A 22,214-nucleotide genomic window follows, 5' to 3' on the forward strand; every position below is an offset into this window, starting at 1 on the left:
ACTTGGGGTTGGGTGTATCAACTAGCCTGGAAAACACTGCACAAGTGCAGGGACCATGGCTTAACAATGTAGAAGGCAAACGTGTCTCCACATACACACACACAGGGAAAATACATTTTCAAAAAAAATGTATATTTTTTGGTTAGAAATGTATATTCTTATGGTTAGAAGCTTTTGGAAGTGGCATTAGAATACAGAACTGTCTGCTTCTAAGACATCCATCTTTCTACTAAACACCTGCACTAGCCTTTCTGGAGCCCATCCCCCAAACCCTTGCACGTGAGTCTTTGTTGCTGTAAATGTTATCCTGTAATCATAAAACCAGTAAGGAGAGGGCAGCTGCTACCAAGGCACTATGCTGTAGTGGACACAGAAAGAAAAGTTTAGAAGCAAAGGGGAAATTTCACCAAGCCCACATTTGTCCTGTTTGTGTGTATGTGCAGATGTGACCTGAGCCCAGCAAGAACCATTTCCGTGTTTGCTTTGTAGCCATTGCTTTCAGTGCTTCAGCAAGGCCCAAGTATGATGGTGTCTTCTAGGTGCCTTTTCCTTTGTTATAGGACCTAAAGGCATCTGTCATCCAAAGTTTGTTCCACACCTCAACCCCAGAGAAGTCTATCTTTCAGAATGGCAACTCAGAATATGGCAATTGTGATAATAGTTTAAATTAGAAATGCCCCTTATAGGCTCCAGAATTTGAATACTTGGTGCCCAGTTGGTCACATGTTGTCTGGGCCATTTAGGAGATGCACCCTTGCTGGAGGAAGTGTGAAATCCTCACCCCTCCTCCAGCTCACATCTCTGCTTTATGATTGTAATTGAGGGTGTGAGCTCTCAACTCCCTGTTCTGGCTACCATGCTTGCTACTTAAGGCTATGCTTCCCTTCCACTATGGCCTCTTGTCCCTGTGGAAACATAGTCCAAAATAATATTTTTTTTAATGTCATATTTGGTCATAATGTTTTAGCAACAGAAAGGTAACATTTAATACATGTTTTTCTGCTGAATTCTAGAACAATAAGTAAGCAGTCAAACAGGGTGGCTGCCACTAAAAATCAGCTAGTGTTTAGTGATATAATTATCATAGCTAAGTTCTACTCTGCCATAAATGCCTACCTCCACTATAAGAAAAGAACCGCAGGAGTGGGCTGATCATAAAAACTATGACTGATGAATCATATAGGGGGGTGAAGATCATCTCTATGATGTATGTGTACAACAGAAGAATCTATATCATAGGAGACTGAAAGCAAACAGGTATTTTTGAAGTGAGTTGCAAGCATTGAAGTGAGTCCATCATTTTTCAGGGTTGCTAGCTGGGATGTGGAGGATTGCAGGTAGTTTAGCCAACAAAGCACCTCTGGATTCATGTACCAAATCTAAAAGGTTCTTTAAAAATGTTTCCTGATTCACAAAAACATATCAATTATGATAGTCATTTGATGTAGTTCAAGTTATAGTGTTGTATACAGCTCAGGCCCTCAGTCTCCAGCACATGAGCTGAGATTTCCTTAAGCAGATAATTCCCTGTGATCAGTCACAAAGTTTGATGGAGTAGAAAAGGATCACCAGAAGGAATGAAGCATATGTGAACATTACCAAAGGAACACAGAAAGAAGTGAAGATGGAGGGTGGACATGTTCTCCGGGTATCATGACCTGAGAACCTACAGGTGCCCGTACACCGGTTTTCCCACTTAATTCATAGAACAAACCCCTGAGCAGATTCCATCACACATAAGCAGATGCAGAGCTTCCAAACCTGCCCAGGGACATGCATATCTAAGAAGGAAATTGAACTGTTTTTCCAGCTCAAACAACTCACAATATCACGTGACCATTCACTGGAAAAAGACCACATGTACTTTGCAATGCTTTGAATTAAAAGGATATATGATAAGGAATGACAGCTTAATCATCCAAATGACCCAGGTTAAAGAAAATGAAAGACAGAAAGGAAGAAAACGGGTGACTTTTCTGTTCTAACAGTAAGAACGACATCAAGTGACTTACAGATGAAAAGCAGGAAAAGGCAGCAGTTTGTGAAAACAGCAGTTGTGATTTGTTGACATTTGACTAGTCATCTGGGAGAAGTTGATTTATTCCTCATGTGGGGAAGAACCATATCTGGAATTTAAAAGGGTTGGCATTAGGTGTAGACTAGATGACATCAAAACACTGGGTGATTTAAATTTTAATGACAAGCAGAACCTGCTTTAATAAGGTTTTGCTTCCATTTCCCTAAGTAGCTCCTTCCATAAGCATGGTGCTCTTCCCATGTCCCAAGTGAGTTCCTGGTCTGGAGGATAAGTCCTTTTAATTAATACACAGCTGAAGCAGAGAGAGCTCGTGTAGGTGACATCGCCTGATGGAGACGATTCTTATTAACGCTGTAAATCAGAGCCAAAGGGACAGCTCTGTGGGTCCACCTGATCATTTTCCTCTGATCTTTAGCTACCTATTCCCGAATAACCTTCTTATCAAGGTTGAAAGGGGGGGGAGGAAGAATGTAAGACCCCCAAAGAGGGATTAGTCTCCTGAAGCCTGTGGTGGCTAAGCACTGATTGTCAACTTGAGAGGATAAAAAAGTCACTGAAAAGGCAAGCCCCTAGGTATGCTTGTGAGTCATTGTACATATTGTGATGGCTGAGGTTGAAGTGCTCACTTTAAATGTGGGTTATACACTCCATGGTCTGGGGTTCTGGACTAAACAAAAATGAGAAAGTGAGCCAAATACCGTTTTTTCTCATTCTCTTCTTGTAACTGTACATGCAATATGACCAGCCACTTCAGACTGTGCATACAATATGACCAGCCACCTCAGACTATGCATGTAATATGACCAGCCACCTCAGACTATACATGCAATATGACAAGCCACCTCAGACTCCTGCTGGTAAGACTTCCCTGCCATTGTGTACTGCGAACCAAATAAACTCTTCTTTCCTTAAATTGCTTTTTGTCAGGTTTTTTGTCACAGTAAGAAGATAAATAACTAATGCAGAGATACTCTAGGTAAGACATTTACCAGAAGTGGGGCTAATACTTTGGATCAAATGAATTGTGTTTTCTTTACAGATCTCTTTCAGGCTGGATATAGCCATTCTGTTATAAGCAAGAGAAAGGACTGTCAGAAGCAGATTGATTATCTCATTGTTCATTCATTTATTCATTCATGCAATGAAAATACTTCTAGAAGTTAAGGAGTCTGAGATGTTACGTTACATACACATGGTTCTTTGCCCAAAGAAAAATATAGGCTCTAAGTTATAGGAGAAAAGACGAAGGGCCCAGAGCCTAGACCAAAGTTCAGGGAAGGAACCTCTGAACAGATCCAAATATTGTGTACATGTCTGGAAAAAAACTGCACCTCTGCAAAGATGTGCCAGAAAGTCACCATAACTCAATTCCACATAGTAGAAATAAAAATAAGTCTGTCTGTACCTTTTATGGTTCTGTACTATTTGTTGTTCAAAACTTGTACAGAAGTAGAAACATTCTATGTCCCTTGTTCTTACAGGCATAAATTCTGAGCTGTAGAGTGTGTGGTGTGCCCAGCATGAATAGCCCTAGTGATGTTATCCAACCAAATCGAATATGTCAGGGGAAACTGTGGACATAATGGTGAGGGAGCCATTGATGTTGCACCTAGCATTATTGTCATCATTACTGTCATCATCATCAAAAGGGGAAGATATTTACTGAGCACTGAGTCTCATGAATACTGTGACATGTGGGCTCCAGCTGCACACACTACCTTCCATTAGGTAGGACAGGATGGGCTTTGTTCCTTTGCATTGCCAATGATAAAGGAAATCAGGTTATCTTGTGCTAAGGACCAAATAAGATGCAAATAAGAAGCAAAGGGCAGACATACAGAGAGGGGGTCTGGCAAGGGAGGTCAGGATATAAATGAAGCTTAAGGTGAGAAGAAAACATCACAGTCTGCATCCTCCCTCTGCTTCTACAACACACAGCTTCTTGGACTTTTTCCACTCCTTACTGCATTTTGCCTGAGAAATGTTTATGCCACCCTAGATATATAGGCTTATAAATTTAGTATACAAAACAAACATTTGTTGATAATAAATAATGAGATAATTTATTTAGAAACAATTCTTTGGATCCTTGTAATTTTACCATTTATTCAAGATGAAAGCAAACTAGTATATTAATTATGTGTATTTCAACATAAAGAGTTAAACCTTTGCTAAATATTTGATATTGCAAGGCATAACGTGCTTTTGCTGTTTTCCTAAATTGATCAATATTTTTACTTTATAACCATCAACTCTGAGAATGTAGCTTTGTATAAGCATGTCTCACAAAACAGGACACATATATTTAGAGCCATTTCAATCCCAATCCTAAGCCAAAATTGGATACAAGATTTTCATGAAACTCAGGTCAAAGATTCAAAGAGCAATTTTCAAAACTGAGCATTCTAACACAGTAGAGTTCAATGATACATTGATTTGATTTCTACATGCTAAGGAATGACCATAAGAAGTTATTAAAAAGTCTGTGCTCTTTGTAATTAAATCATTATGTTTCTATAATACCCTATGCATACAATGAAGTCTCTGCCACTCACAATATGCATAGTCTTGACTCTGAACAAAGATATTCCAGTGTTCATTGGCATTATGCAGCTACAGTGTGATGGCACTCAAAATACAAAGTGTACACTATAAGCTCAGCACCAAGACTTAAGTGAATTCTCAGGCTGTAACATGGATGAAGGCTCCAGAAACACCTCAGATTTATTATACATTTGGTTTTGAATTATTTTTTGTCATGACATGTCCAGAAACCTTTTATTGTTGCCAAACTATTTACAACTCTTACATTCAGTTACATGATTTTCCCCTCATATATTGGAACCCACGGGTTAAGCAAATGTTCTCTGTTAGCCACATTACATGGAAATAAAGAAAGACTCCCAGCATGATGTGTATACATATACATACTGAGTTTGTGAAAATTTAATAGACAATCACCATTTTCAGAGTAAAAGTATTGGTTTTATGATCATCTGTTGCTGGCTTGCATGAAGTACATTGGTAGTAGTGAAAAGTAAGTACAGAACCCAGTTAAGACAATAGACCACAATCATAGTTCTGTCATACATTTTGTTTTGGTACACTGCCCCTTCTGTAGCATCTAATTTGAAAAATTAACAAGAGAGTTAAAAATAGTGTAGGAACATAGCAGAAAGAGATGGGTCGGTCTATACCTCTGCCTCCTCACACTGACTATGTGAGTTAATTTTCTTGTTTGCTCCTGAAAAATGTTAGTGGTGTCTTGCTCACTCCTCACTATTGACTATTCATTAGATGAGAGTGACTGTTAGGTGCACATCAGGCCATTGTTTTTCAGATGGACAACATGATCCCATGTTTCTGGAAACAGAGAGTTGCCAATAAAACTATTCTACAAATATGCAAGTAATCACGCAATCATCTGTAAGCAAATCTGTGATACTTTATGTTAATCAAGAGTAATGAAGGCACAGACTCAGGCTGTACAGCCATGGGAATGATACTCATAGGAAGATGTTCAGTAAAAATAACCAACAAGCTAGGAAACAAAAACCAATTAATTAATACAGAGTGGAATAAAGGAAATGAACCAAGGGTATAGAAGTGTAAGCATGCCAGTTATAATTGGACAGAACTCATGCCAAATAAAACTGGCATCTCACTCACAGCATACAAGGCAATGTATAAGAAACTGGCATTGATTACTCATTTCGTTGGAAAGAATATGATAAATAATGCAGTAATGCTGGGTAACATTGACACAGCATCTGTTTAATGGTGACTTGAGTCACCTGAGTCAGAATTGCTCCAATCTCTGGTTTCACAGGTGCTTAAGAAAATGGTAGTAATAATTGGGACTTCTGTGCCCTTTGTCTCTTTGTTAAAACAAAATGAATTTAGCTCCTTTTTGAGGTCTATTGGCCAATTCTCTTCTGTAATTGAACCTTATGTTCCTGGCTTTTGACCTGAAAGTGTTTTACTCAAAGACTTGTAGCACTTCCTTCCTGAAATATTTCAGCAGTGCAGTAAGACTTTTCAGAGGAAACTACATTGTAGGTCATTAAGAAATAGTATAACAGCCTATGCTTATGCCCTGAATGTACAAGGAAATTAAGCTGTCAAAATAACTTTGAGTAAATGATGTCTATTGCTGATTAAATTTAGTGGGAAGTGTGAAAATTGTTTTCCTGTTTAAGAAATAGGTATCTACTATATCATCACAATAGTGATGACCAGTTGTCAACTATTGGTTATATTCTGGATCTAGTTCTATATCTGCCTTATCTCTAAGATCCCAACAGTTCTGATGGCTTTGCACTGTGTCTATTTTAGAGATGAGAAAAACCAGCTGAAAAGAGGTTAAAAAAACAACACAAGTCTAGAAGTGAGTAAAGTGTTTACTCATAGGTTCAATATAGGAACAGTTACCAGTGATTACAACAGACATGAGACAAGTGCCCATTCTTTGTAAATACTACAAATCCCTTCAAGAACAGTGGCTCCTGGGTTGTGTTACTGTTACAGTCTCCAAGGGAATTCACAACTAACCAAGGGTCTGTGAGGTGCTTAGGGCTACCTTCCACACTTCCTTGTACAGCTGTCTCATGCTTAGGTTCTGCCCACACTGACAATGAAAACACACACGTCTTTAACAGCAATATCCCTCATACCTCAGTGCTGGTAGCTCAGTGCCCAGGTCATGGTTATTAACACTGAATCTTTTTAAACCCTATCAATATCTTCATTAGGTAAAGAAAGTTCTATAGTCCCTGACTTCTACCACACTTGAATCTGACTGGAACAGGAAGCTCCTTATACAATGGGGCATGTCTTATGAGACCAAGTACAGATGTCAAGTCTTTGTCCTTGTAGCTAAGAGAACTTGTTAGGAGTTAGTTACTCGAGAAAGTAGGACTTTTTGGTTTTTGTAGTCTACTCTCTGTCTTATGTCTAGATACATTTATAAATAAATATTTAAATATTAAACATTATAGACCAGTTTTTGATAAGACATCGATAATATCCTCCATTAAATAAATAAGTTATATGGGAGATAGAAAGCATAAAACTGAGTGGGAGAATCTGAGAAGACTTGGGGGAGGGATATGAGATCTAAATATCTATGTAAAATTCTTAAAAAATTAATAAAACTATATTTTTTTCAAGGGTTTTGCCCAAAAGCAGTCTTACTATAAAGACTTAGTCTTGTGAAATGGAGAGCTACACAAACTCATATATGTCTCATCATGAAACAGACTTTAGCCTTATAAATATGTAAGCTATTTTACAGTGTGCTGTACTATATATACAAAGGCAGGGAGAACAGGACTAGATTTTTCAAATTCTTGGCTGCAAGAGATTTGCCACTCTGTATGTCATCTTTTTACATTTTACATACCTATCCTGTTTTCTTTCCTCACCAATACAAACAGAAAAAATGACATTTGGGTAAGGTGTCTGAATTGAGAGGGTTAATTGATAATGCCAGTATACACCATCAACTATCCTACCCAACTGGAACCATGTCTTGCGCAACCAGAAAGAAGTGTGGTAATGTGAAACTTAAGAAATCCAAGAACAGAGCTCAGCTTAGTTGACACATGACTATTACAAATGTGCTTTGTCATGACAAAGGGTACATTTTGGAGAAACATTTGTTAGTAACATGATGTGTTTATTATTTGTGGATTTCAGAGACCTTTTTGAGGTTAATTGTATGTGGCATATTTTACTCAGGAGGTCTCAATCTAAGGAACAATTTGTAGAGTGCATGGGACAGTTTGCTCCTTGCATGGATTATATAAGGCATATAGGGTGTGAGCTAGAGTTTGCAAGGGTCTCCTATTGACATTATGGATTATGATTCAATCTGTCTTTTATTGAAGATTCCTCGGTGACTGTTCAGTTTAAAGTGGCTCCTGAAAGGACCCAAATTTGTTCTCCCCTTCATGTTTTCATTCACAGACATTTGGGGATCTTCATTGAAATGAGTTAGAGTGAAATGGAAAGACCCTGCCATAAACTCTATGTAGTTAGACACACTTTGCTGCACTGTCTCCTTTGCATGATAAAGAAGCCTCATTGTCTTCTCTTTGTACCTTCACTCTATACATTAGGTGATTCCTGCCAGTGGATGCAGGTTGTCACACCCCTCATGGTGCTCTCTCTACTCTCCAGCATTAAAAATAAATACATGCCATCTGTCACAGACCTTGAAAGCAATTGGAAATGGTGACTTCTGTTTATTTAAAGTTACAAGATTTAAAGCTTTAGAGACTTAATTGTGAAGACAATCTGTCTCTATTTCATGGTGAATTCTGTAAACTGAACAGAAGACTCTCATGAGTGGTTGGACAAGACAAGGAACAGGGTGGAGTGAAGCTCAAAACAAAGAAAGGAAGTAAGGAAGGAAGGAAGGAAGGAAGGAAGGAAGGAAGAAAGGAAGAAAGAAAGAAAGAAAGAAAGAAAGAAAGAAAGAAAGAAAGAAAGAAAGAAACAAAGACAGGAAAAATGTCCTTGGCATCCAAGATAGCTGGGCCTGAACAGTTAACCTGGTGTTTCTGCAATGCAGCACTTCTGTCAAGTAGCATACTATCTTGAAGGCTCAGTTTTCCTCAATTGTCAAATGGGCATATCATTTACTGTACAGACTACTGCTTATATACATATGAATACATGGATAGGCAATGAACATATACATATATTTCTACCCAATTCCTGACTAGGCCTAAGAAGTGGGAAATGCCATCATCTTTGTCATCATGAAATTTTGAAATGATAACAAGCTGTCAAAGGGAGTTCTTAAAAAATAAAATAGCTCAGGGGCTAGGTAGAGGGCTCTGACATTAAGAGCACTAGTTCTGTAATCATGAAGACACGAGTTCAGATCTCAGCACCCATGCAAATAGCTCCAAACCCAGCTGTGAAGAGATTGGAGTCAGAAGGATTCTTGGGATACACTGCCTTCTAATCTAGCCAAGAAGACACTAACCTCAGGTTCAGGAGAGATTTGCCTCAAAGGAATAGGGTGCTATGATGGAGGAGGTTACCTGATACCCTCTCTAAACAACACATACACACACAGATGTGTAAATCTGTATGCAAATACATAAGCTTGTATTCACATAAACACATAATAAATAATAAGCAAATATTAAGAAATAGCTCTTAGTGATATAAAACATACATAAAAAAGCTTTGCATATGGAAGCCATATTCTTTATGGCAATTTAAATATGAGACTTTAGTCACTTCCATTGACCTTACTACAAAGGCCCTATTAGATAAGAAATAGAATTGAGAGATTGGGGGGACTGGGGAAGATTTGGGGTTCCTTTATGGGTACAATAGAACTTTTCAAAGAAGTTATTTTTTAATTACAAAAAATTATATGTTGTCAAGCATCAAATGCCTAAACAACTTAACTTTAATTAAATGAGTAATGGGCAGTTTAAGAACATTCCATTTTCCGTTTTCAAAGCAATTTTCTTCAACAATACTTTCTCCTGTAGCAGAAGACAAACTTTCCTAGGTCTGAGCCAAGAACTCTGAGGACGGTGAACATGTAATTTGAAGTCCACCCTGCACTCACAGACCACAGAATGGCAGTGCTATAGAAAATGCTAGATTCAAGTGACCGAGCCTGAACTATTTTAGCAAGGAGCAAACGGAGACCCATTTTTGCTGAGCAAATTGTCCCCAAGTACACAGCTCATTAGAACAACAGTGCTCCCTTCCTTTTAGCTAGGTTTCAAAGAGTTTGTTAAGCAGACTGAAAATGCTTTATACTTCTATAAATACCCCGAGTCTGTGCTGGTTTCTTGCAGCGGTTCTAACAGCCTTATTTGAACATAACTTAGCTGTTGAGCAGACTGTGCATGACAACATGGTCCGGTCTTAATAGTAGCCGAGAGAGAATGCATTATGGAGACTTATTTAGACGGTACAGTCAAAGTGTTCCAACTGTTAGTCACCCTAACATGTGCTTCAGAATGCCACACACCCATGAATTCTGGCAAAAAATGTCACCAGATCATTATGCCCCACCCCGCCGCAGATTCCTTTCCAACTTGTTGATATTTTTCAATTACAGCAGGGAGTGGAGGGGTGGAGGGGGAATCCCAAACTCCTCATCTGGGTACACATTTACATTTCTCCTCCCTCATCATTAATTAAATTAAAGGCAATTCCCACAAACCGTACACATTTAGCAAAGTGAAGACATACTGTGAAGTAAATGATTATAGCACAACTAAAATGGAGACCACTCTTTCCTCAGAACTAAGAACAATGGATTGAAGCTGGCCCCACCGAAATGCACTGATTTTACTCCGTGACTACTGATTGGTTTATAGAATCTGAAAATGGATTCCAAGACGCATCTCTCACACTGATCTACACAGTAAAGCTGGGGCCAATATCTCAAGATATGGAAAGCATTTGTCTGAGATGATAAACTGCCTATTTTATCTTAAATCGCTCTGTTCTATACATAATGCGTTTTACAGGCCTTTTTCACAAGTCATAAAATCACATGAGCAGAAGACTTTCTGCCCTACTTAGGGAACTAACCAGGGAACTCTGGGAGCAGGAAAAAGTGGTTTCAATGAGTCCATAGGGATGGCTTCCTGGCCTGACTTCCCTTTGTCATCTGTTGATCACTGCTATCCTCCAGGGACAGGAGTCATCCAGGTGTGAGGCCAGCTCCATCCAGAAAGACTAGCCTAGCTCTAACAGTTAAGTGAACAAAATTTGCTGGGTTTCCGAAGTGAAAGGGAGCCAGCAGTTAGTCACGGTGTAGAGGCCTCTGCTCTGTAATAGCCTCCCTGGCTTGAGTGGCAGGAAGAAAAAAAAAAAAAAAAAAAAAAAATGCAACAAGTTTCTTCCTATTGTGCCCCCAAAAGCTCGGGGCTGTTTTTGCCAGGCATTGGAACACATTCAGTACATTTGAGGGGTGGGGGCAGCAATATCAAAAGCCTCCCTCTAGCTTCAGGGACAGCTGTGGTAAGTGGAAAGACAAGGAAGGCAGGGACTGAGCTAGGCAAATGGCCCTTCGAATTGCACAATGGTGATTTCCTGGGGAGGAAGCCAGGCTGAGTAACACAGCAGGAATTTGTTAACAACCCCCTTCCCCCCACCGCACCCCAGAAAAACAACCAGACTCCAAATGCTGATAAGAATTCTTTTTATGTTATTCGAATAAAAAATACATTCATACAGAAATATAACAATCTCGCAAAAAACAATTTCAAATAAAATCTTGTAAAACAAAATTTTACAAAACTCTTACAAAGATTCTTTAGATAACAGGGTGCTTCAAAAAAAAAAAAGAAATAAAGAAATTTCACTAATAGAAATTTTTTTTTAATTTCAAGCAAAAGTTCTGCTTGATTGAGGCTCAGTTATCACCTGAACAGAATGTACTTGCTTATTATGAAAATTACAGGCATTGACAAATGCGGCACCCAGCCCCACCCAGTCAGACAACATCCATGATGTTTCATAAGTGAGACGAGCCAGCACAAGTTTTCTTTCTCTTCTGTTTACCTTCTTACTTAATGGAATTGTTATGGATAAGCACACAGCAGGGCCAAAAAAGGAGTTTTTCAAAACCCAGCATATCAAGTGCTTGGGTTTTGAATTGCCAAACAAAAGTGCATTTTCCCCTTAAGCAAAATGAAACCAGTTCTGTGGACAAATGTATTCATCAGCCCACATACAAAAATAAAAACAAAAAAATTACGTGAGCTTTAATCATTGCTCATTTCCAGGAAGATCAAACAAAATACCAGCTCAGCCAGACTCATTCAAATATATATATATATGTATATATATATATATATCCCACACCCAAAAGCCAGCAGCTGGATGATATATCAGAAATATCAGCTGTCTGTGCTGCGGTATGCCAATTCCGGGAACGTACTCCTTGAAAAAGCTGGGAGAATCTACATGCTGGAAAAAAATAGTTTCATCTGCATAAAAAGTATTCTAAAAAACAATCCCTGTGGTCAGCTTACTCTTAGGTGAGATCTTCCAGTAAGGCTGAAAGTAAAATGCAAACCTTCACGTGTGTGAGTCCAGCTGGTTGAGCAGCACTTTGTTCCTCCCTTTCTGAATGGCCAAAGGTACCCTATTCCAGGCTTGCCAATAATGACTAGCAAAATCAACAGGGTGGAATAGAATAGAAGCCAAAAACGTCTTCAGCAAATCATTAAATTAAAGATAAAGCCTTTATAAAAGTTAGGTTATAGTTTTCAAATTCTTTTTTAACCTCCTTTATGGCCATTTTGAAATACTTCTTCACAGGCTGTAGAATTTTCTAGCTAAACATTCTAGTTTCTTCTTAAAAAAATATTTATATATTATCTATATATAATATATATATACACACATACATACACATACTATACACACAAATATACATACACAAGAAATTTCATCCACTTTTTTTTCAAAAAAAAAAAAAAAGCAGTATACTTTCAGTATTACCAACAGATAGCTAGACAGGTACTCAAAACTTGTGCCTTTTGAGCAAAATATTGACATTTTTTTTTTATACTTCTGTATCTTTAATATGTGTGAAAATGTTACATAATAAATACAGCCGGTGTGTGTGATCTGTACAATTGTGCAAGGTCTCTAAAAGAGTCTCATGGTAGCAGAATTAGTTTTCAATTATTATGTCTATGCTTTTCCCATTTTAACACTGACAGTCAAGTTGTTGGAAATGAACACATGTTGACATGTCAAAGGAGTTTTTACCTATTTGTCATTGTGGAGGATCTTAAAGAGGTGGGGTTTTTTGTTTTTTTCTTTTTTTTTTTTCTTTTTTTTCTTTTTTTCCATATTATACACCATACAGTACAATGCCAGGTGAAAAAAGAGCCTTAATTAAGCATGCATCACCCATACCCCTGTATTTGACCCCACAGAAGGGCCAGTTGCATAAGGCACCATTATGAAGGTCAACAGTGCATTAACAGCTAGAAAACCAGAATTAGTCCTCAAGGCATAAATAAGAGAGACATAGCTGCATGAGAAAAACGGTTTCTAAGCTTAGTGGTTTGATCCACCCAACTGAGAAAAAGTTTATGTTCTTAGCCTAATGTGACATTAGACCAGTAATTTCCAGGCCCAAGCATTTAGACATTTGACACGTGTCCAATTTCTTCAAAGGGCACCTTAAGATTCTCCAAAAAGTAAGTTCAAATTCTGAGTCATTGACTGTACACTGCACGATAGCATGGTGCACCGGAGTGTCACAAAAGACTGATCTGGGGGTCGTGTCTTGCCAGGCCTAAATGGCTTACAGAACCATTGTTTTAAACAAATTGAATCTTACAGGTGCTTATTAATTGGAACCAAGATTGGAGACCCAATTGAAAACTGGAAAAGTTTATAGCTCCCCAGACCATGCACGACTTGTTTGTATTATAAGGGAAAATGACCACTGTTATTTGTAAATACAGCTTATACAACAGGTTACAATGAGCTCCATGTAGCCAGTAAAACAAGCTACTTGACACACTTACTGCACATTCTATAGCTGCACCGGACACCAGAAGGCCCTTTCACACAGGAAAGGGGGACAGGTACTCCCCTTGCCCTTAACACTCATCACTATGGGGTCCTGAGTTCCCACTCCCACCCTCCAAGTTTTTTCTTCTTTTTTTTTTTTTTATTAATTTTTTTTGTTTGTTTTTATTTTTTTCTAAGGTGCAGACACCCTTCAGCAAATGATTGGTTGTCAACTCATCCCTTGGTATACTCCTCACACACAAAACATTCAAACTGCTTTTTTTTTTTCTGTCTCTTGCAGTTATTTGCTACCACAAGGGGGGAAAAAAAAAAAGTCTGCCTCACCATACAGTCAGTAATAGATCCTCAACATACAGTCATCCCACCCATTAACATTCTCAGTGCGCATGCTCACGGCAAAAGGCTCTCAGGAGCCTCTCAGAAGGTTAGGAACCAGTGGCGAGGCGAGTCCAGGGTCACCCAAACACCATGCACCATGGGTGCTATGCCGCTTCTGACATGACTTTTGTAGCCCTCAAAAGACCTTCCAAAGAGAGGCCCCTGGAGGTAACTGGGTAGGAAGCAAAATGGCATGCTTTGGCTGGTACAGGCATCCCTCCTTCCATGGCCACCTCTCAGCCTGGAAGCCTCTTTTAGCCTACAGGATTCATCTGTCTGCTCCTTCAAAGGTGCCTCTTCATGTGCAGGGCCAGGTGGTCAGACCTGGAGAAACACCTGCAAGGGCAAAGCAGAAAAAAGGAAGTTAGGTTTTGCCTCCTAGATTTCATGACAGACCAGAAACTACACTTGTGTATAACTCCTCTGAGTCCTTGCCAATACTTTTAGGCATAGGTAGCCTCCAGGGAGAGGAATACAAATTCCAGAGGTCTTCAAGAAACAGCTAGGAAGCCCCAGAAGTCCCATGGCAAAAGTCTAAACTGAACTCATGCCTCAGTTTTTGAATTTGAAAACTTGGAGCCCATTTTGAAAATCTTCCCCTAGACATTTTTCTTGTAAAAACCTGGTACACTATTTCTTAAGAGATAGTCAATGTGTCATTGATTTTTGAAAAAGCCCCAGACTTAAAAGAAATGCCAACAAATGACAAGAAACTGTTGGAGTTCTTTCCAAGCTCTACTGCCCACACCACACCTATACTGCTCTGGTTGTTTCCCATGATCCCACACTTTTTTTTTTTCCTTCAAAGCCATCACTGACGTACCTGTCACAGTGAGAGCATTTAAAAGGCTTGGCACCGGTATGCTTCCGGAAGTGTCTAGTTAATTCATCACTTCTTGCAAAACGCCACTCACAACCTTCCCATGAGCATCTGTAAGGCTTTTCTCCTGGGAAGAGAGCACATGACAAGGGCATCATGATTCCACCGACATGATGGGAGGGAAGTCAAAGACTCAACAATGTATAATGTGAGGCCCCTGTAGCCTAAAGACCTCACCATATGCTTTAACAGAGGGACAGTACCTTTGGCAAGCTAAAAGTCACAAGCATAGGTTCTTTCGTAACCTAGTCTGAAGCTTCATTCAAGCTGTTGACCCAGGGATCTAGGTTTGACAAAGTCATGCTACCAAAATCAAAGTTAACTCATAACAATGACAATTACTCAGACTGCTGACATATTTGCAGGGTGAGGTGTCAGCCCACAGGCCCCACAGCCTTGCTGAGGGTTGAGATTTATTGCTTTCTCCATGGAGACATCCCCCTCCAGCACTATCTGGCTCCTTACTCATTTCCCTGTGGAATGAGTCGTTTGAGACCATCTACATTTCTGCAAAACTGAAGTCATAAGTTTCTGAGAAACCTCACCCAGAGACTTCCAAATCAGTTTCTAAATGGTAATCAAACAACCAAATGGACATCACTCCCTAGTTAAATTATAACTATGAATTGAATAAAGTGCTACTGATTAGTTAAAAATAATGCTAAAGCCAACTTGAGTCAAAACTGTCTTGTTCTGGGAACACTCACATCCTCTCCCAGGCTCTGTGCCTTTTCAGGACCCTGACTTCACTTCATCTCTCCAGAATTTGACTATCATCTCCATAAGGTAAGAAATTAGCTTTCCTGCCAGCCTTCCCCTCATATCCTGTGTGTTGTACTGGTAGTTTCAAACAAACAAGAACTTCACTCTACGTGGTGGCATTGAGTTAAGAAAGCCCTTGTTTTAAGTGGCTGTGTGACACAGTATTCACAACACATGTCCCCTGGTCAAGACTACTGCTCACAACTCAAGCCTTAAAATATCAGTGTCAAAACTAACAATCTCCATGCTGCCCAAGGACCCTCTGTCCTGACCCTGGACTTACATGACATAGAATGAGGAGCAACCCAATATAGCACGATGCATGTACAATGGGGAAATGAACACCGAGTGGGTCAAGGTTTGGGTGTCCATGGAGAATGTGATCTGGCCTCTTGTTTAATCTGAAAGCATGACCCATTCATCTGATTCAAATGTCCAGTCTTTTAAGATTCTACTCTGAACTCCAATAGGACCCAATTCCTTGGTGACAGGAATTTAGGAAGTGAGGATTTCCTTGCTTGTGAACACATCCTGAGGAGCCCTGGCTCCCTCCCAGGGCTGGTGCAATTCACTGGCGCCCACCAGCGGCTGACCTCCCAGGCCCCATGAGGGGACTGACCTGTGTGAGTACGTTGATGTGCTTTCAAGTGGGAGCTTTTAGTGTAAACTTTCCTGCAGCCATTGAAGTGGCATCGATGTACCCTCCTCCTGCCATCTGGGGAGGCATCGCCACTACCCTTGTCACCAGACTTCCCAGAAGTTCCACTGCGAACTTTCCCTGGTGAGGGTAGGTCTCCTGGCCCACAGCCCCATAGTTGAGATGATTCCCTGTTCACCTCTGGAGAAGAAGGAGGTGTGGAAATGACGGAGGAGCTCAGATTTCCTGAACTGACTAAGACTTCACCGATGGGATCAGAGGTAAATTTGGTCGTGGGTGAAAGTTCCTCAGAACTGTCTGAAGACTCGCTGCTGACATCAGAGTTTAGGCTGTTGGTCTCTAAGTTATAATTAAAGCTGGGGCTGATCAGAGAGTCTTCTGGGGGACTAGAAGAAATCTTCAGTTCTGATTCCTCCTTCTTCTCTCTAGCTAGAATGATTTTGGTCCACAGATCTTCCTGGCTGTCAAATTTTATCTCAGAGGCTGACACGTAGCAGGGCTCACTCTGAAGATACCGTTCCAATTCCAGGCAGGTCTGTGCAAAATGAACCACAAAAAGGCACGTGATTGTTACAACTACTGAAAGTGGAACTGAAAGCACATAGGAAAAAAAAGAAAACATGCAAACAAAGGACAAATAAATTATTTCTGTGCCATGTACTACGGGTCAAAGTCTTCTGTAATGGGAATCTACTTCCTCATGAATGCTAGAGAAAAGCTGTTTCTAGGAATATGAAGGAAAAACAGAGGTAAAACCTCTCTTGGTTTCTTCAATGTTGAACCAACAACGGCCAGGCCACAATGAGTGATGATCACTAGGCCTGTTTTGTTGTTATAGTTACAAGTGTTGACATTTCTAATGAGGATCCTGGTAAACCACACAAAGAAAATCAGCCTTCCACACATCACAACCCCTCCCACCAACCTAACAGGTTTAACCAGATCATTTGCCATTCTCTAGAACCATGAGCATCACTGAGAGCCCCAGCCATCCACAAGTATTCACACAACAGGACAGAAAGATCACATAGGACACAGTATGGTCTGAAGACCCCCATGGGGACACAGCTGACAATATAGGGCTGGCTGTAATCAGAGAGCAGACAGCACATATCTGTCTGTATTCGGGGACATCAATAGATTGGAAGAGAAACCTCCCTTTTCCGGTGTAACTAAGACCTAGGATATAAACACATATATATCTATGCATATTTTTAAATGTCATTTCCCACCAAACTTTAATAATTACATCACAGTGGTCAGAGGGAAACAAGAAACCTCAACAACACAAGTGGAGGAATTCTTCCAGAATGGCCATCTGCTATTGTAAAGGATGGAAAGGGGAAATTACTCCCTGGCCCTTCTGGGAGTCCCACAATGAACAAGGACTTTATCTCCTGGCCAAGAGTACAACAGTATGAGTCATCACTCCTATTTCTTTCACGCAATGCCAAAGGAGACTTCCTTTTGAAATTCTGACCAGCAGCCAAATAAGGACCCGGCTCAAATATACATGCAGTGTGCCATGGACAGGGTGCCCCTTCCCCAGCCCCGCAACCAACCTTTCAAGAAGCTACACAACTGCAGAGATCAGCATCCCCTCTCCCCACCATTTCAAACTTTCTAGCCACTGGAAAAGAAAAATGGTAGGAAACATTTTAGGATTAAATTATGTCGGCCCTGATTTTTCACTAGGTTTGCCTGCATGCCCATATAAGGTTGTTTGTGCCACTGACTATTCCATTCTACAGACAGAAATTTCGACACCAAACTGCAACAAATTGTTATCAGGGTACAGACCATCTTGAGCACAGGCTACCAGCAAGAGGGCAAATGCTTACTTAACAATGTGCCTTCTATCACACTATACACATATCCTAATCCCTCCCTGTAGATGCTTCACACAGCAAGCAAGCAGGAGAAAGTCAAAGGGGGGTGGGGGATGCTTGTTTTCTCTTTCCCCCCAAAATTCGATGTCTGCTACAGTGAACATGGTATTCTGAATCGAGGTGACAATACATATTATTGATGTTCCAAAGAAAAGGAGCACATTTATGAAGATCTTGTTAAACTTTAATCAACTGGCTAATTTTAAATCTCCATTATGCTGATGAGCAGTGGGGACCTGATCCCAGCTCTCCGGGAGTTTAAAAGGCTCTGAAGGGGACCAGGAGCCAAGTCTGGCTTGTAGCCCAAATCCCAAATGCCTAAAGGAAACTACTAAGATCAATTTCAATCACGTCCCGGGGAGCAGCTTCTTTGAGGAGGAAAAATGGGGAGGGGGAGAGGAAGGCAGGAGAGGATTGTGAACAATTAAGCTGGCATGTGGAGGTTTCAGACAGCACTTCGCTTTTCATGCGTTTTAAAGGCTGGGAGGTTGTGAAACCCACAAAATATATTTCATCTGCTAATTCACTTGAAGGAAAAAAGCCAGCACAGAAGGGTAAAGACATCCACCAAACCATCGTTTTAGAGACAATGGTAAAAGCATTCGAGTGTCTCGCCAATGAGGGAATCCTAAGACTTAGAATGGGGGGGGGGTGTCTTATATTTCCGTTGCCCCAAATTCTAGTTCCATTAAAATGCCGGAAATCTTTTTCTTCCCCAAAGTAAGACCCGAAGCAATTAGGAATGGACTCATTGTCATATGACTGACAAGTCACTTGTGTGCAAACAGCTCCCCCCCACCCTCCCCACACACCCGCTGCGCGCAGTCAACAAGAAAAGCAGGTAAGAAAAACAAGGCAAACATTGGCGAAGGTAAGAAATTATCCAGAAGGAACAGAAACTGGAAATAGCCTTGCGTTAAGGGAAAAAAAAAAAAAAAAAAAAAGAGCTGCTGCGTTCCGCAGGCAAAATATTAGACTTTAAAAAACTGGATGTACAAACATCAACACAAAACAAAATCCTTAAATCAAATCTTTTGGCAGTAAAGGCAAGCTCGTTCATATGACAAAGTCCAGCTGTGGAGTTTGGAGCTGGTACAAGCCCCAAACTTGTGCCAACAGCTCCGGTCTGGATTCGGCAAAGGAATCTGGTGTTCCCTCCCCTCAGGTGGATGCCGCTTGGAAGCTCAGAATTAGCAAAAAAGGAAAAATAAAGAAATAAAGAAAAACGTTCTGAGAACAAGAGCTCGCCTCCACACAAATGACAACTCTAGTCCTCGCCGCGGAAGGCTCGCTATTCTGTGCCTTCATCATTTCAGGCAGCAGAAGGGCATCTTAAGATCATTATTTTATTTTTTTAATTAGCAAACGCTAATCATTATTAAAAAGATTCACTTCCAAGCACACACCATCTTGCTTGTGCCTCCGTGAGACTCCTTTCTCGGAGCACCGGGCACGTGAAAAAAAAAAAAAAATCCGTATTTACCTGTTGCCAATATTCCTCCAGGGACGGCAGAGCCGAGAAGTAGCCCGTTTCGTGCACAATCTGTAGTTCCTGGAAGATGCTACACATTGGGAGCACATCCATGTCGGGTTGGAAAAGACAGTCCTCGCTGTCGGGAAAACAGGGAGGAGAACGATCAGGAGTCGGAGCAGAAACTGTCCCCGGGAGCGCAGGTGAAAGTTTCATGCAAACTGGATGGCGCTGCAATCGGACGCCGGGTCCGGACCCTCCAAAAGCCCGCAGCGCGCCGAGCCCACGCAATATTTGCAAACAGCGGACTGACTGCAAGCGTAACCCCTGCAAAACTTCCCTATTCAAAGCTCCGCTGCCAGCCTCCCCCCCTCCTCCCCCGCTTGGCTCCCCCCACTCCTCCTCCCCCCACGTGACCAGTTTGGAGCTCCGCCCCCAGTGATACCCAATCCGGCCGCGCCTGTCCCGGGGGCTGCGCGACGATGATGTCAGCTTGCACCAATCACTGGTGCGGACACAAGGCGGCCCCGCCTGGCGTGACCGAGCTTCTCCATTACAGGCCTCTCTATTGGTGAAATTCGAACTCGGCCTGCGCTGATTGGGAAGACGTCTCGCAGGCTATTTTTAGCAGGGTATATATGGCGAGGGCTACGAGGCGCCGAAGGAGTCGGTGCTGGGAGGTGCACAGCCTAACGCCGCAAACCTGCGGCCGGAGCTAGGGAAACCTAGCCCGGACAATCCAGCGCCTGTCCCCCGCTGCACGGCCGCCCGGTTCCACATTCTGATCCCGTCACCCGGACTGGGACCCAGCAAAACACGGAAGCCGATATCTGCCCGTCCCCTTATTCCACTTCTTTATCCGTCCCTCTGTGCTCGATGCCGGTGTCCCCTGATCCTTCCCTGACCCTCCATTCTCCTTGGTCCCCTGGTTTCTCTCTTTGTCCCGAATTTTCTCCATACTCAGTGATGCTGAGGTGGCCGGAGTGGGCGCAAACAGGCCCACGTATCCCTGTGTAGCGATGGGACCAAAGGAATAAACAGCAGGGGAACTTGGTGCCCTTAGAGTCACTGTATGGTAGTTTCCGTCTGGATCCCTGGGACGGAGGCTGAAGGGAGTCCGAGACTTGCTCAGTCTCCAAAATACCCACACTTCCGAAGCATGCAGAAAGAGCCTTACCTGACCCGTGGGTTAGTTACACTCAGATTCTCTAGAATGAATTTTGTCTATTGGGAGTTGCAAGCGCAGCTTTTAAGATAGCATTCCAAACAACCCGATTGGGTTTTAGTAAGCTCACATGGATGACCTGGCGCCACCCCAAGTTGGGTAGCTGGGCATCTCCAGCTTAAAAATGCCCTTTTGCTTGATACTCAGCTCTCGAAGATGCAGATTCTGCTGCTTATGGGGTAGAAATCTGTTTATCTTGTGGAATGCAGGCTCCAAGATGCCTCACCACGTTAACAGGCTTTCCCGAGGATGTGTAAACAATTTAAATTAGGCTGAAGCTGACATTAATTTTTGTTCATATAATATTGTCTCCTAAAGCACATCATGATGTTCATTAAAAAAAAAAGAAAGAAAACAGACTGAGTAAATACAAATTTTTAGTAAAAAACAATTGACTATTAATATTTAATTAATAGTATTTTTAAACATAAACTATGTAAAATAATTTTAGATTTTTCGTATTTAATTTTAGAAGTCTAAAAGAGATGCATGTACCAGAACTATAAGCTTATAAGGATCTTAGATGGGCACACTAAGTTGGGAAAAGTTATCTTTCCACTTAAAAAAAAAAATGCCTATTTTATGGGAATACATGAGGGTGACTATTGGCCTTCATTCATCCCATTTACCTTAGTGATGAAGAAACAAGACTGTCCCTCTCTGGGCTATGTGTTTATATTTTGTTTCCAGGAAGGGAATGGAAATGGCTTTAGGACACACATACATAGAATGAACTAACTTCCCAGCGAAGCCCTTATATGGGGCTAGAGCTTTATAATTAGTAGCAAGCTTGTGCCTTTGGAATTGACAAAGGAAACAAGAATCAGATCAAATCTATGAATGAAAGCCAGCATGACAGTATACATGGTAAAGGATAAGGTTAAAGTACATGACACTGACTAAGTGAAGGCCTTAATAAAGCCTGGAGGAGGCTGTAATTCCTTAGGGGTGTCATAATGAAGATATTGAACCTTCCCTTGTTGGATAGAGAATTAGTCATCATTTTAACACATTCCCCTACATTCCTATAGAATGTAAAATTTTCTCCCTGTTTCTTACAAGCACTGCCAGTTAAGTAGAAGATTTGCAGAGTTTATTTTTTTACAAGACTGGATTTAATTGGACATAATAGAGATACAATCAAAACTGTGACTTTCAGAAAAAAAAATTTAGTGTAAAAGTAGAGTACACTTGTAGACTGAATTCCAAGTAGAATAAACTCTGTGACTTCCTGCTGCTCCCATTAGGCATTTGGCACATATTATTCATATCCTGTGACAGGCCAGGTACACATAGATTTACAAAGCAGGCGAAAGTACATGTCATAGTTGGGGTAAGGGGCAGGGCTCCAAAGATGTTTTGAATGAAA

At 41.0% G+C, this 22,214-nt stretch overlaps 1 protein-coding gene across 1 annotated transcript; it reads right to left on the reverse strand.

Moving 5' to 3' along the window:
• Positions 1 to 11,208: 11,208 nt before the first annotated feature.
• Positions 11,209 to 19,968, reverse strand: Klf6 (KLF transcription factor 6). The gene is made up of 4 exons (XM_051194790.1): positions 19,633 to 19,968; positions 16,222 to 16,795; positions 14,784 to 14,907; positions 11,209 to 14,296 (listed from the first exon to the last, which is right to left on the reverse strand). Exons 1-4 carry the CDS (start codon positions 19,834 to 19,836, stop codon positions 14,245 to 14,247), a joined length of 954 nt encoding a protein of 317 aa, XP_051050747.1. The 5' UTR covers positions 19,837 to 19,968; the 3' UTR covers positions 11,209 to 14,244.
• Positions 19,969 to 22,214: the final 2,246 nt, after the last annotated feature.

The sequence above is a fragment of the Phodopus roborovskii genome, unplaced genomic scaffold (assembly GCF_943737965.1).
Source record: "Phodopus roborovskii unplaced genomic scaffold, PHOROB, whole genome shotgun sequence".
Taxonomy (NCBI): Eukaryota; Metazoa; Chordata; class Mammalia; order Rodentia; family Cricetidae; genus Phodopus; species Phodopus roborovskii.